Source organism: Vipera berus, assembly GCF_964194415.1.
Source record: "Vipera berus genome assembly, chromosome: 2".
NCBI classification, from domain to species: Eukaryota; Metazoa; Chordata; class Lepidosauria; order Squamata; family Viperidae; genus Vipera; species Vipera berus.
In genome coordinates this window covers 14,240,159-14,252,175 of record NC_138203.1, presented here as the reverse complement: position 1 = coordinate 14,252,175, position 12,017 = coordinate 14,240,159, and the positions used below count along the sequence as shown (strand labels likewise).

The following is a 12,017-nucleotide window of genomic DNA, read 5'->3' as shown; positions in this document are numbered from 1 at the left end:
TAAGGCTGCATGTACGTTTAACACATTTTAAAATCCCAGTTCTTGGAAAGATATTAGTGCATTTAACTTTTTGGTCTTGTTCTTTCTGTCCATAGGTTTATGCCCCTTCTGCAAGCACTGCCGATTACAATCGGGATTCACCCGGCTATCCATCCTCAAAACCAGCAGCCAGCACTTTTCCTAGTTCTTTCTTCATGCAAGGTAGGATGTTGTCATAGAAGGGATTTTCTGATGCATGTCCTTAAGGGTCAGTGGACAGGACACTGAAGTCCTGAGCTCAGTTCTTTGTTTACAGAGTTTCCTGCCAGATGGACATTTCCAGGCAATCTTGATTTCTCTTTCAAAGCTAAGGGTTACATAGTAGCATGCCAGACAGATAAAGGACAATCAAGGCCACAAGACGTATTGCAGATTGAAAGGGATCTTTTAATAAACATTTTGTACGGTCAGTTTTGCTGCCAAATACTAATTTACAATATGCAACATTGCTTACTTTGTTGCTATTCCAAATATTTATGGAAGCGAACATACTGAAATGAAATAATAGTATTAGTGCCACTTTGAATTCACACACAGAGAGACTCCTACATAGAGAATGTGCTTGTGATTTGATGCAAAAATAAATTGCTGGGCACCTGGGACAAAATGGAGCTGTTCCTTACCAGATCTTCACATTCATTGGGAAGGGTGGTAAATACGGGAGAAAAACATATATCTTCTTCCACTTGAAATTAAGGAGTTAGCCTACAATGGTAAGATCTGAAATGAGACTTATATTATAGATCTGTTCAATTGAATATGTGTGTTTGTGTGTGTCCGCGTGCACACACACACACACATATATATATACATACACACATATATATACATACACACATATGCTTCTCCCAGAAGAAGGAAGCTGAAGCCACCAGCCTGAGGATGACGGATGGGATTCTGTCGAAACGTTGCTCCTACACCTTTAATTCTACGCGGGGAAAAACCCGAATGACCAAAGATCCACATACACACACATATATATACATACATACACACATATATATGCATACACACACACAAACACACACATATATAAGAGAGACAGACAGACCTGCGTCTGTTCAACTGAGGATCCAGCATTCAGAACTCTGAACAGCAATGGAGCATAAAAGTGCTCAAGAAATAATGATAGTTTTAATTTTCTCTAGTGGAAATATTTGATTAGATACACATTCAGCAAGATGTGCAAAAACAATCTGATGCATACTGTAAGTCAGTCGCATTCAGTGGGCCTTACTGTCCTGCACAGTTTGAATCACAACCTTGAAGCCGCCCTAATGTTGGATACACTCAAAAATACTTTGTATAAAAACAGCTAATGTGATGAACATGTTCAGTTCTTTGCATTCACTTCAAAGAATTACCACATGATATTATCATTGTAGGTCAAATAGTTTGTAACAATATTCAACTGCTAGAACAATGACATTGATCAGAAAAATCTAAGGAATACTCAGTCAAACATGGAGAAAAGTCATCCACTCACCATTAATATAATCTCAAAAATGAGATCTTTACATGTAAACTAAACATTGATGGAGAAAAAAATGATATTAAAAGGAACATTATATTCTACATCCGTATTTAATAACAATAGTTTTGCTTGAGCTCCATGAAAATCCCACAAACCAACTTTTCTCATACATCCATTGGCCATGCTGGAAGCTCCAGACCAATGCAAGTAGAAAGAAACGGGGGGGGAAAGCGGCAAGAATTTTAATTTGTCTCATCCACTCTCACTGTCCTTCCCCTTGAATTTGGTGCAGTTTTTATTTCTTCCTTTAAATTGTAGATCCTTATAGGGAAATGGGTGGCATAAAAAATTAATAAACAAAATAAATAAAATAACTAAAAATAAATATTTTTTTCTTCGAATAATTTTTCCTTCTTTGACTTTGCATTTTAAATCTTCTCACCTAAACTAAGCTTAAAGTATAATTAGGGGCATTTGCCAATGCTTTCTCCCTTTGAGCTTTTCTGACTCAGTTTATCAGTTTATCTATTGTTATCCATTAGCTAAGTTTCATTTTGTAATATAGGAAGTGTTTTGTGTATTTATGCAAACAAACATATACAGCTTTTCACTACATATGAAAACTAATACACTAAAATAAAAAAATAAGAAATAAAGATAGAAATCAATAGAATAATGAGAAGGTTGTGGGGGGGGGGAGAAAAGAAGCCAAATTATTAGAATTTTGGATCAACCACATAAAGGACATCAGGTAAAGCCAAACTATTTTTGTAGATATTTTAATTTCTCAGAGATCTCTTGCTTATTTTCTCTGTTGCATCTCTGTGGAAGAGATATCAGACACTTATTATTATTATTATTTATTATTATTATTATTATTATTATTATTATTATTATTATTATTATTATTATTATTATTATTATTATTATTATTATTATTATTATTATTATTATTATTTGTATACCGCCCTTCTCCCGAAGGACTCAGGGCAGTGAACAGGGCAGTACATGTTAAAAGACAAAATACAAAAATTAAAAGAGATTAAACAAAATGCCCACAACTCTTACAATAAGTTAAAACACATTAAAAAGTAGGTTAAAACACATTAATAAAACCCAACCCCATCCCATCAGGCCAGGCCAGCTTGTTCGAAGAGGTAAGTCTTTAGATTGCGCCGGAAGGAGCGGAGGTCGGGCGCCATCCGGAGCTCAACCGGAAGATGGTTCCATAAATCCGGCGCGCCCACATTATTAGCAGATAACTGGCGTTATGAATGTTCTAGAAAATACTTTTTTTCATTCCAGAGAATATAACTTTTTCACCACCCTTCAGAGTAATCATTGTCACCTAATTAACTGGTTCAGAACCAACTTCATTAATGAATTAGAGATCATTTCAGCCAGATGTGTTGATAGTTAGCTTGACACAAATACAACAGAGTGAAAAAGAAAAGGCCGGGAGTGGAAGGATAAACTATATGACTTCATGTCAGGCAAGCAGAAAAATTACCAATAACAGAGATGAGAAATAATATCTTTTCAAAACAACAATTAAGGGAAAAACAAAAATTAAACCTTAGACATTTTTTTGTGATTTATAATACTTATTCACAGTGAACTTAAGCTGTGATAACCCATTGTTTATGTACTAGCTTCTTTAAATGTTGTGTTTCTTTTGCTGCTTCCTTTTGTTAAAATATAGAGATTTGTTTACAACTATTGCTTCCCACATTTATTCATTGCTTAGAGTTTTAGAGACTGACACTGAGTAGCTACATTTCCTACATATAGTATTTAGAATTAAAGCACCCAAAATGTAACTTAAACAAGAATAGTTCATAATCCACAACATCACCAGTATCATGTCATCCTCATTTTACCTCCTGGGTCTACTTTCCTGGGAGCAAAATTCAGCCTTTCAGAAGAAAAGGGAAAGTAGACATAAACAATCAAAAGACAGCAGCTTATCAAATAAACAAGAATTCAGCCCAGGTGGCCAGAAATCTAGGAAGAAACATTCCAGATACTTCAAAGAGACTCCACCTTAATGAAAGCACTATGAAGGAGGGTGGAAAATTTCTTTTGCAGTTTTTGACATTCTGTATATACCCCCAAATGAGCAATAAACAGAAATCTGTGTTTCCTTGATTTTGCCCAGCTGTGTGGAATTGTGTGATGTTTCCCTCACTCCCAACCCTCACAGATAGTCCAGAAAGAAGCAGAGATCAGTAGTATTGAAGGTACTTGAGAGATCCAGTAGGACCATGACAAAACATCATTACAAGACAACAACAGGAACCGATGCAATCTCATTCCCATGTCAGAGGCTGAACCCTAACTGAAAAGTTTGCTATTGCTTCTTATTCCCCAAGTTTGGTTTTCCAGTCTCAACAAAGTATCTCTTTTCAACTGTTGGTCAAATTTGCCCTCATGGTCACCAACCTATATCATAATAATAATGGAACATGGAGACTATGCTGCTCTTACTCATCATATAGGTTTGAAGTTGAGTTTATAAATATTTTCAGTCGTATTTTTCTCTTGTTGTATGCAATTGCCACTCTATTGCTTCATCTCCCAAAGTTTCTAAGTGGAGGATGGGGCCCCTAGATGGAAAATAGGGGAGGCTCCTTATGAGCAATCTTGCTAAAAGGCACAGCCACCTCTATATTTCAGGACTCAATTAGGCCAACCAAGACCACAGGAAACTCCTCAAGCATCTTCTGGAAACCACATGGATCCATTAGATATCCAACCAGACCAATCAAATGGCTATATTCTCCCTGCAGAGGTCAACGGTGCAAGGAATGTCCATCTTGGAAGTTTATCAAAAGGTGGAAATTCATAATTAATGTGTCTTATCAGTAACTGTTATCCATGTTAGCTAAATGAATTCAATTATAACCTATATAGTGATTAGAGTATTTGAATCTAATGGACAAGCCTCCATGTAGATCCTCATTTAATTAGCCAACTCAATGTGTGACTTTGGACAAGTTATTATTTTTTTAGCCTAACCAAAGATGCATTCTGTTGTTTTGATGATAAAAACAAAAGGGGGGGGTATTAAAGTATATTACTGAATACCAGGTAATTAGAACAAAGAGCAGTGGGAAGCTATCACTTTCACATTATCTTTGTAAGCTAGCCAAGGTATCTCACTCGTCACTCTAGGAATGAGTAATCTTTCCAGAACTTTAATCAGAACCAGCAATGCAGCTGGCACACTTAAAAAAAGGGGGGTGAGATTAGTTTCTTTAGTGCTGATCAAGTTTACACACCATGAATTTGAAAGTGAATTCTAGCTTTAAAAATTAGAATGTGCTAAAAGTATCACACTTCATACACATTTTGGAAGTGATGCCTCTTAGAGGGCAAACATATACCAGATACATTATACAGAATGACAAAGGTACTTTAAAGATATTGCATCGTTTTTCTGTGCTAGAGGAGTCAAGTTACATCCCAGCTACATTTATTGTTGGTCAGATCCTTATTTAAATTTTAGGTGGTTACCTCTTATGGGCAACCCAGGCATAATCTTGGAGAAAATTGTTTCATGTTGCCCATTATGACCCAGTGTATTGACATAGATTTATTAAAGATAGAGAGTAGACATGGATCAATACTTCCAACTTAAGCTAAAGATTACTTTCTGTATGGCCTCGCTTGTTAACAGTTAATGCTTGTTAACAGTTTGCTGTCTCCTTGAAAGTAGAGATCAAAGAGAAGATGCTTCAAATTTCTCCATTGTTGATTTGAGTTTTGGATTATGTTCAAATAAATTTGCAACAAGTCAGAAATTATTAGATTCCAGTGACCAGACAGAGTGTCACATTTGACCCACAGATTCAGGAACATTCCCCAGAACCTTAAAACTTACCCTTGTGGCTTATACCATTAAAAGTTTGACTTTATTGTACTTTTCATGTGGACAAGCATAACTGCATATTCTTGGATCACTTGATGAGTAGTACATTAGATATCTTTTGGATAGCCAAAACTCAAATAACACACTCCAGACTGCTTTGTTAAACTAGGCACCAATTTATTGTCAAGAAGAAAATAGCCGTGTTTATGCCTTATCTTAAAATTGCTCATAACATATTTTACTCTAAAACGTATTGCAAAATAATGAGTGCAGTTTAGTTGATCCTTGTATTTTGATCTATAACCATAACATAATGTAGTTTTAGCTATCTCTCAATTCTTCCCTTAAGCCAAGCATCTCAGTTCAAAAAATAAGGGTTCATCAACTGAAAGGTGGAAATGACAAAATTCTGGAGACAAATTTATTTTAAGTTGAAATGTATATCTTTTCCAATTAGCTTTTGTTGGTAAAATTATCTACAAAAGAGGTTTCTGAGCAGCTCCCTAAATCATACTTATCTCTGTTCTGATTCATAAATATTTTATATATGACTTTGGGATATGTAGTTGGCCAAGAAGTCAAGTCCTGGAATCAAAATATTTACATATTTATGTGCTAAAATAAAAGACAGAATCTACTTAGACTCTTATTTAAATGTTCTTTAAAAAATATGTTAGGTTCCAGTTTTATCAAGCAAGGAATAATAACAATATAGGTCACAACTATGTGGGTTTCTGATAAAAAAAATAGAAATGTTTTAAAAATTGCACAGAAGATCTCCGACTAATCAGTGGTGATTTCAGAAATGTCATTTATACTCCTGTTTAGAAAACTTTTTTAATCATGGTCATGTAGTTACATAAGATCAGTGTGGCTTCTATGAGACGAAGGTTGATAATACAGTTTCCCAGTTGTGATTGCTGTCTTTTATTGTAAACTGCTGTCCAACACTGTGACACATAAGGCGTTCATCAGACCCTATTAGAATGCTAATTTTAACATTTACTAAAAACACAGCCTCAGAATGTTAGTCAGAGAACCGAGTGTTCAGAGAAGCCATATTTTCTTCTGTACATTTTACAGACGGCCACCATAGCAGTGATCCATGGAACTCATCCAGTGGAATGAATCCTCCTGGATATGGAGGAATGTTGGGCAATTCATCTCATATTCCACAGTCCAGTAGCTATTGCAGTCTTCATCCTCATGACCGCTTGGTAAGATTACTAATCAGCACTATGTGTCAGTCTGTGTGTGCCACAAATATAGAAGACAAACTATTAACCAATTTAAACCACTTTCTCTCACACCCTCATTTTTATCTCTGTTGGAAGAGAAGACCCATGGATTTCACTGCTTAAAAGAAAGCTATTTGACAAAAGCAGAATTAAAAAATGAAGTCTGTTGTCTTTTCATGGCCATCACGCACAGAGAGAGACACCTCTGTACATTTCATGGTTTAAAAATAAAACCTCCTTTTTTACCACATGTGTGAGACTTTAAATCCTAATTGCAAAATGAGGAGGAGGCCAAGCAGAGCTAACTCTCTACAGCAGAACCCTGTCTTGAGGATGCTTTCTTTTTTCGTTTTCCTTTGAAGATACTTCTTTGCGTGACAATCTTTAAAACAGCCTTCACTGACATAAATGTGAACAATTTTTGCAGTCTTGGGAGTTTTGTTCTTTGATCCACTATTCTTATGTTTTGCTGGGCTTCTGGTACAGGTCATGCTGTACCTTACGTCTGTGGGTCTCTCAGCTACATGTCAGAGATTTTGGGATGAAACAAGGGTACAACCCCTCAAAAGTCCCCCTGAGGGATGTCACTGAACTGCGTTTTTATATTTCACCTTTCCATCCAAGCTGGATGATCAAGGTTGTTTACAGGCAATAAGAGATCTCCTAAAAACAGTGGTTCATTGTACAATGGACCTTCTTTATGGGACATCATCCTTCCGAGTTACCGGCCTACACTCTGCTGCTTTTCTGAAAGGCCCTAAAAAGTGGTTTCATCAGCAGGCCTGAGGATCATGAATGGAGAGGGAGCCAATCTAGTGGCAGATATGATTGTGTTGTTGCTGCCAGGGAGGGTAGAATGGGTTTTTTTAATGGGTTTTATTATATGATGGATTTTTAAAATTTTTGAGGCTGCCCAGAGTCACCTATATGTGAGTTATATAAATTTGATGAATGAATGAATGAGAAAATCAGCCAGCAACTCTGTAGAACCAACTGTTGTGCAGTTACCTGCTAACTGAAATGTCGTCTTTCCCTGCTACGTGCCACAGAGCTACCCATCACACTCCTCAGCAGACATCAATTCCAGTCTTCCTCCAATGTCCACTTTCCATCGCAGTGGCACAACCCATTACAGTGCTTCTTCCTGTACACCTCCAGCAAATGGAACAGAAAGTATAATGGGTGAGTTGAAGGGTTCTTACTAAATTGAAGAAGGCAAGTCCTGTCAGTTTCTCCTCATCTGTTTTCTGGGGAAATTGCTTGTTGAGCTGATCAGATATTATAGAAGAAAACTTTGCTTTTCATGTAGTTGCAGATTAAAAAGGATATTTGGTTGGAGCTCTTGCTATACTGACTGGAAACTCAGGTCAACAAGAGTGTAGGATTAGAGTTTGATCTGCGAATAATCCAGCCCCTTTTATTTGCCTGGTTTGATTTTGCTGTCCAAGAAAGTAAACTTGTATTATTAAATTTCATTCTTGGGCACTGTCCCAAAGTTAACTTGCAATCTGGAAAAAAACAGAAACTTGAACAGAAAATCATTGTTAACTGGTAAAACCCTAAGATAAAATTACAGACAAGCAAAAGGAAATTGCCTAGGTAGATATTAAAAGAGAGGCACTTGGGTGTAGAGGCTAAGGCAGCAGGATAGAAATTGGGAGACCATGAGTTCTAGTCCTACATTAGACATGAAACCAGCTGAATGACCTTGGGTCAGTCACGTTCTCTCAGCCCCAGGATGAAGGCAAAGGCAAATCACTTCCAAAAATCCTGCCTAGATAAATACAGGGACTGGTCCAGGCTGTGGTCAGGAGTCAACACAGACTCGAAGGCATTAAAGAAAAACCTGGAAGATATTAACTTAAAGTGATGCTTCAATCTATGCAAAGTATTTTCTGTGTGTTTTCAAAGATTCAGAGCCTTTAAGCAGCCACTTACTAAGAAAGATTTAATGTAGCATATGCTAAAGATTAGTCCAGAAGAACCTTCTCATTCATGTATTAATCCCACTTTCTACTCTCACTTTAAATGACATTTTTGAATTGCAAGATACATAGCAGTATGTGGCCTTTTTTTAGTGGGAACATGATGTGCACCTTCCCTTGAAGCCTTGGTTTTACTGTGATTTTATTATGGGAACAGTCACATAATACTGCACTTAATTTTTTTACTAGTGTGTTAAGCTTCCAGTGCAGTGGGGTGCTAAACTGTCATATGGCACAAGAGGGACATGAATTTTATCCTGCTGTGTCAGTACATCTTATCTGAGGAAAATATCAAATTGGTTTAAGTTTTCTATTTCCTGAATATACTTATTGCACCCATTCAAGTTAGAGACTAGTGTACAGGCTAGATGTTGCATTTATAAACCGAGATTAATCCTGTTTTTTAATTTCTTTGGGAGGGGGCTTGGTATAGCTAGCTCTAGATTGCAAAACCGTTATTTTCCTGCCAGTGAAGACTGTGAAGCACGTATAGGACAATTTTTATGTAACCTTGGCATATACAAAAGATTTCATACAATTATAAAAAGGGCATTCAGAAACAAATCCATTAATGCAGATGATTATTTAGACATTATGCCAGAAATATGGGGATTATAATTATTGTAATATCACCTTTATAATTTCACCCTTATTGAAATAATTGCATTTAACATTCTGGTATAGATTTTTTTTGTACATTTAAAAGGATGGGATTTAATTATTAGCTCCCTCATGCTATGGGTTTGATGATGTTACTTGGGTTGGACAGAACACAAGCCTTGAGGTCACACCATAAAGGTAAAGTCTTTGAGTTGAGTTCTGTTCCTGATGAGTTCATAGACAAATGCATGGCAGTTTTCTTGACCCCACTCCATTGGCATTATGTGTGAATCACAATGGGATCACTCAAATAATGTTTGAATTATCTTATGCAAACCCATCTGTTACCTTTGCATATTACATGAAGCATTGTAGTGGAATGTAATCTGGAGATGCAAGAGGGAGGGGTTTTTCCCAAAGAGACATTGAGCTTGGAATATCTGGTGGGCAGGAAGAGAGCACAGTTGGACCCTCTGTAGCAATTCACAGAATATATCTATAGTTAGAGCAGATATTGCTTTAGTTTGGCAAGATTCTGTCTGTAGGCAAGCAACTATAAAGGAACTATTCAGAAGTAACTCCCATGTATTGTTCTTGGTTCTTGAGCTTGACAAGCAGGCTGTGAAATTTATTTATTTCCTTATTAGATGATATATCATCTTTTGTATTGAAGCTCAAAGCAATATTCCCCCTCTTATTTTTCTACACAATATCAACTGTATAAAGTCAGATATTCCCAGTGAGAGATTATTTCAGATTTTCAGAATGACTTAGTTGGAGTAATTCTGATCCAGGTTTTTAAGCAGGCATGGAGATGGCTTTGAAGAAGAAATTCAAAAACTGTTGTACAAACCTCTACTTAGCCCAGATAGGCAGGAGGAGGTGAGGGGAAAAACTCAAGATTGTCGTGTTTGGTTTCTCCTTTAGTATAAGAGGAGATCAAGAAAATCTCAGTCAGGATTTCAAGATTCTGATATTATGCCTTCTAATGATATAATTATAATAATTCTTGTGGCCTTTGCTTCCTGATGTTATCTGCCTCAAAGGACTGACATAAGACATCTGGTTTCCTCAGTATGATGAAAGGTAGGATACTGTAGAGGCAATGAGTAAGTTTTTATTTTGAGATGGACACAATATAAAATTGTGTTGATTTCAGTCTCCCATCTCTATACATTTGGAGGCAGTTGAATAAGGCCCTGTGTTCTTTAGCTAAAAGAGAATGGCAAAATAAAAATCTAGGATGCCTTGCAGTTCTCTTTTTAAAAAAAATGCCAGATAAATACTGTACAACGGCCCACTGCTCTGTATCTCACTCACCACAGAAAGAAGACTATATTGAAATAGCTTGCAACAAAAACATTTTGGAACATGAAATATGAGAGGTATGTTTGAGATGTATGAAATCCACCATAATTAATAACAGTAATGCTAATTATGATTAGTATAACTCACCATTAAAATGCAGCTGAATGATGGATATGGGTGCAGTGTATGGAAAACAGATTTTTTGTCTTCATATGTGTTTTTTTGTTGTTTTTTGTTTTTGTTTTGGGGTTTATTTTTCAGCAAACAGAGGAAGCGGAGCTGCAGGAAGTTCACAGACAGGCGATGCGCTGGGAAAAGCACTTGCATCTGTAAGAAAGTATTTGATTTTGGATGATTGGAATACCATGAACTTGGGTTGGAATCAGTAATCAAATATACACAAATCTATCATGGCCAGTTAAAATAATTTAGAATAAAAGCTTGTTAAGGTTGTATATATAGTTTTAGAAAATCTGGATAATTCAAGATAAATTGTAAGCTATGCTTTATAGTTTTCCATTCACTTGAAAATCAAAAGACACTTACGTTACATGATTCAGTAGCCAGGTCTGTTTTGTAGTGATCCCAAGTACAGCTTTCCTTATCTCATTTGAAGCCTAAACCATATTTAAATCAATGTTATTTACGGGTAATCCTCAAGTTACAATTGTAACGGAGTCTAGCCATTATGGTCATAACAGTAGTAAAATGGTCATTTAGCAAACAACACAGTCATTAAATGAACTCATTGTTTACTATGGCACAGTTTTGGGGAAAAGTTAAACTTTCTGATTCAGATGCCTATTTTACACCATAGAAACAAGTTGTAAAGTTCTTTGAGCCAAAGCCATGACCATAATTAATTTGGATAGATTGAATAATTTGAATAGCTGCTTGAAATTTGAATTGCTGTACATTTATCTTAGAGACTGGGTGGGTAGTGTTCAAATGTTATCCCTATCCCTATCTCAATGTCAAATTACTTCAACTGTGTCTTTCAAATCTCCCATTAGTAAAGGGGAGTAAGCCTCACTGAGATGGAATAGGATTTTGAATTTTGAATTTCCCTTTTTAGCCTTAGAGGACTTTGGGCAACTCCCTAATTTGAGGAACCTGCTTTTCTATGCGTAGTTCCTTGGAGACACCCATGCAGGCAAGGACCAAGCTTGTGAATCCTTTTCACAGACATTACCACTTCCTGGTGGGGTGGTGAATCTATAATCAGAAACTGTGCTGTCATTCCCAGTCCACATCTTTCAGTAATTTGGATGATATACTATCTGCTTAGGCACTGCATATGGAAAAGCAGATTCCCAGAAGTCAGGGTAAAGATCAAAGGGCCTCTCAATCTGTTTTGCTGCAGTGATTGATATTTAAAAGTCAGCCTTGACTTCCAGTTGCCACTCATTCTATTTATTTCCCATCTCCAATTTGGGTAAGAATCTATTAAGTATATATACGGTGCATTTCTACAAATTAAAACTTACGCTGCTTTTTAAATG

At 36.4% G+C, this 12,017-nt stretch overlaps 1 protein-coding gene across 12 annotated transcripts in view; it reads left to right on the top strand.

Moving 5' to 3' along the window:
• Positions 1–12,017, top strand: part of TCF4 (transcription factor 4) — a 414,802-nt gene that overhangs the window by 354,191 nt on the left and 48,594 nt on the right. For all 12 annotated transcript variants that reach the window (XM_081315673.1, XM_081315672.1, XM_081315669.1 and 9 more), the window contains 4 exons: positions 96–201; positions 6,468–6,601; positions 7,672–7,804; positions 10,777–10,844. In XM_081315673.1, the coding sequence (XP_081171799.1) occupies positions 96–201; positions 6,468–6,601; positions 7,672–7,804; positions 10,777–10,844 (441 nt within the window). The remainder of the gene's footprint in view (positions 1–95; positions 202–6,467; positions 6,602–7,671; positions 7,805–10,776; positions 10,845–12,017) is intronic.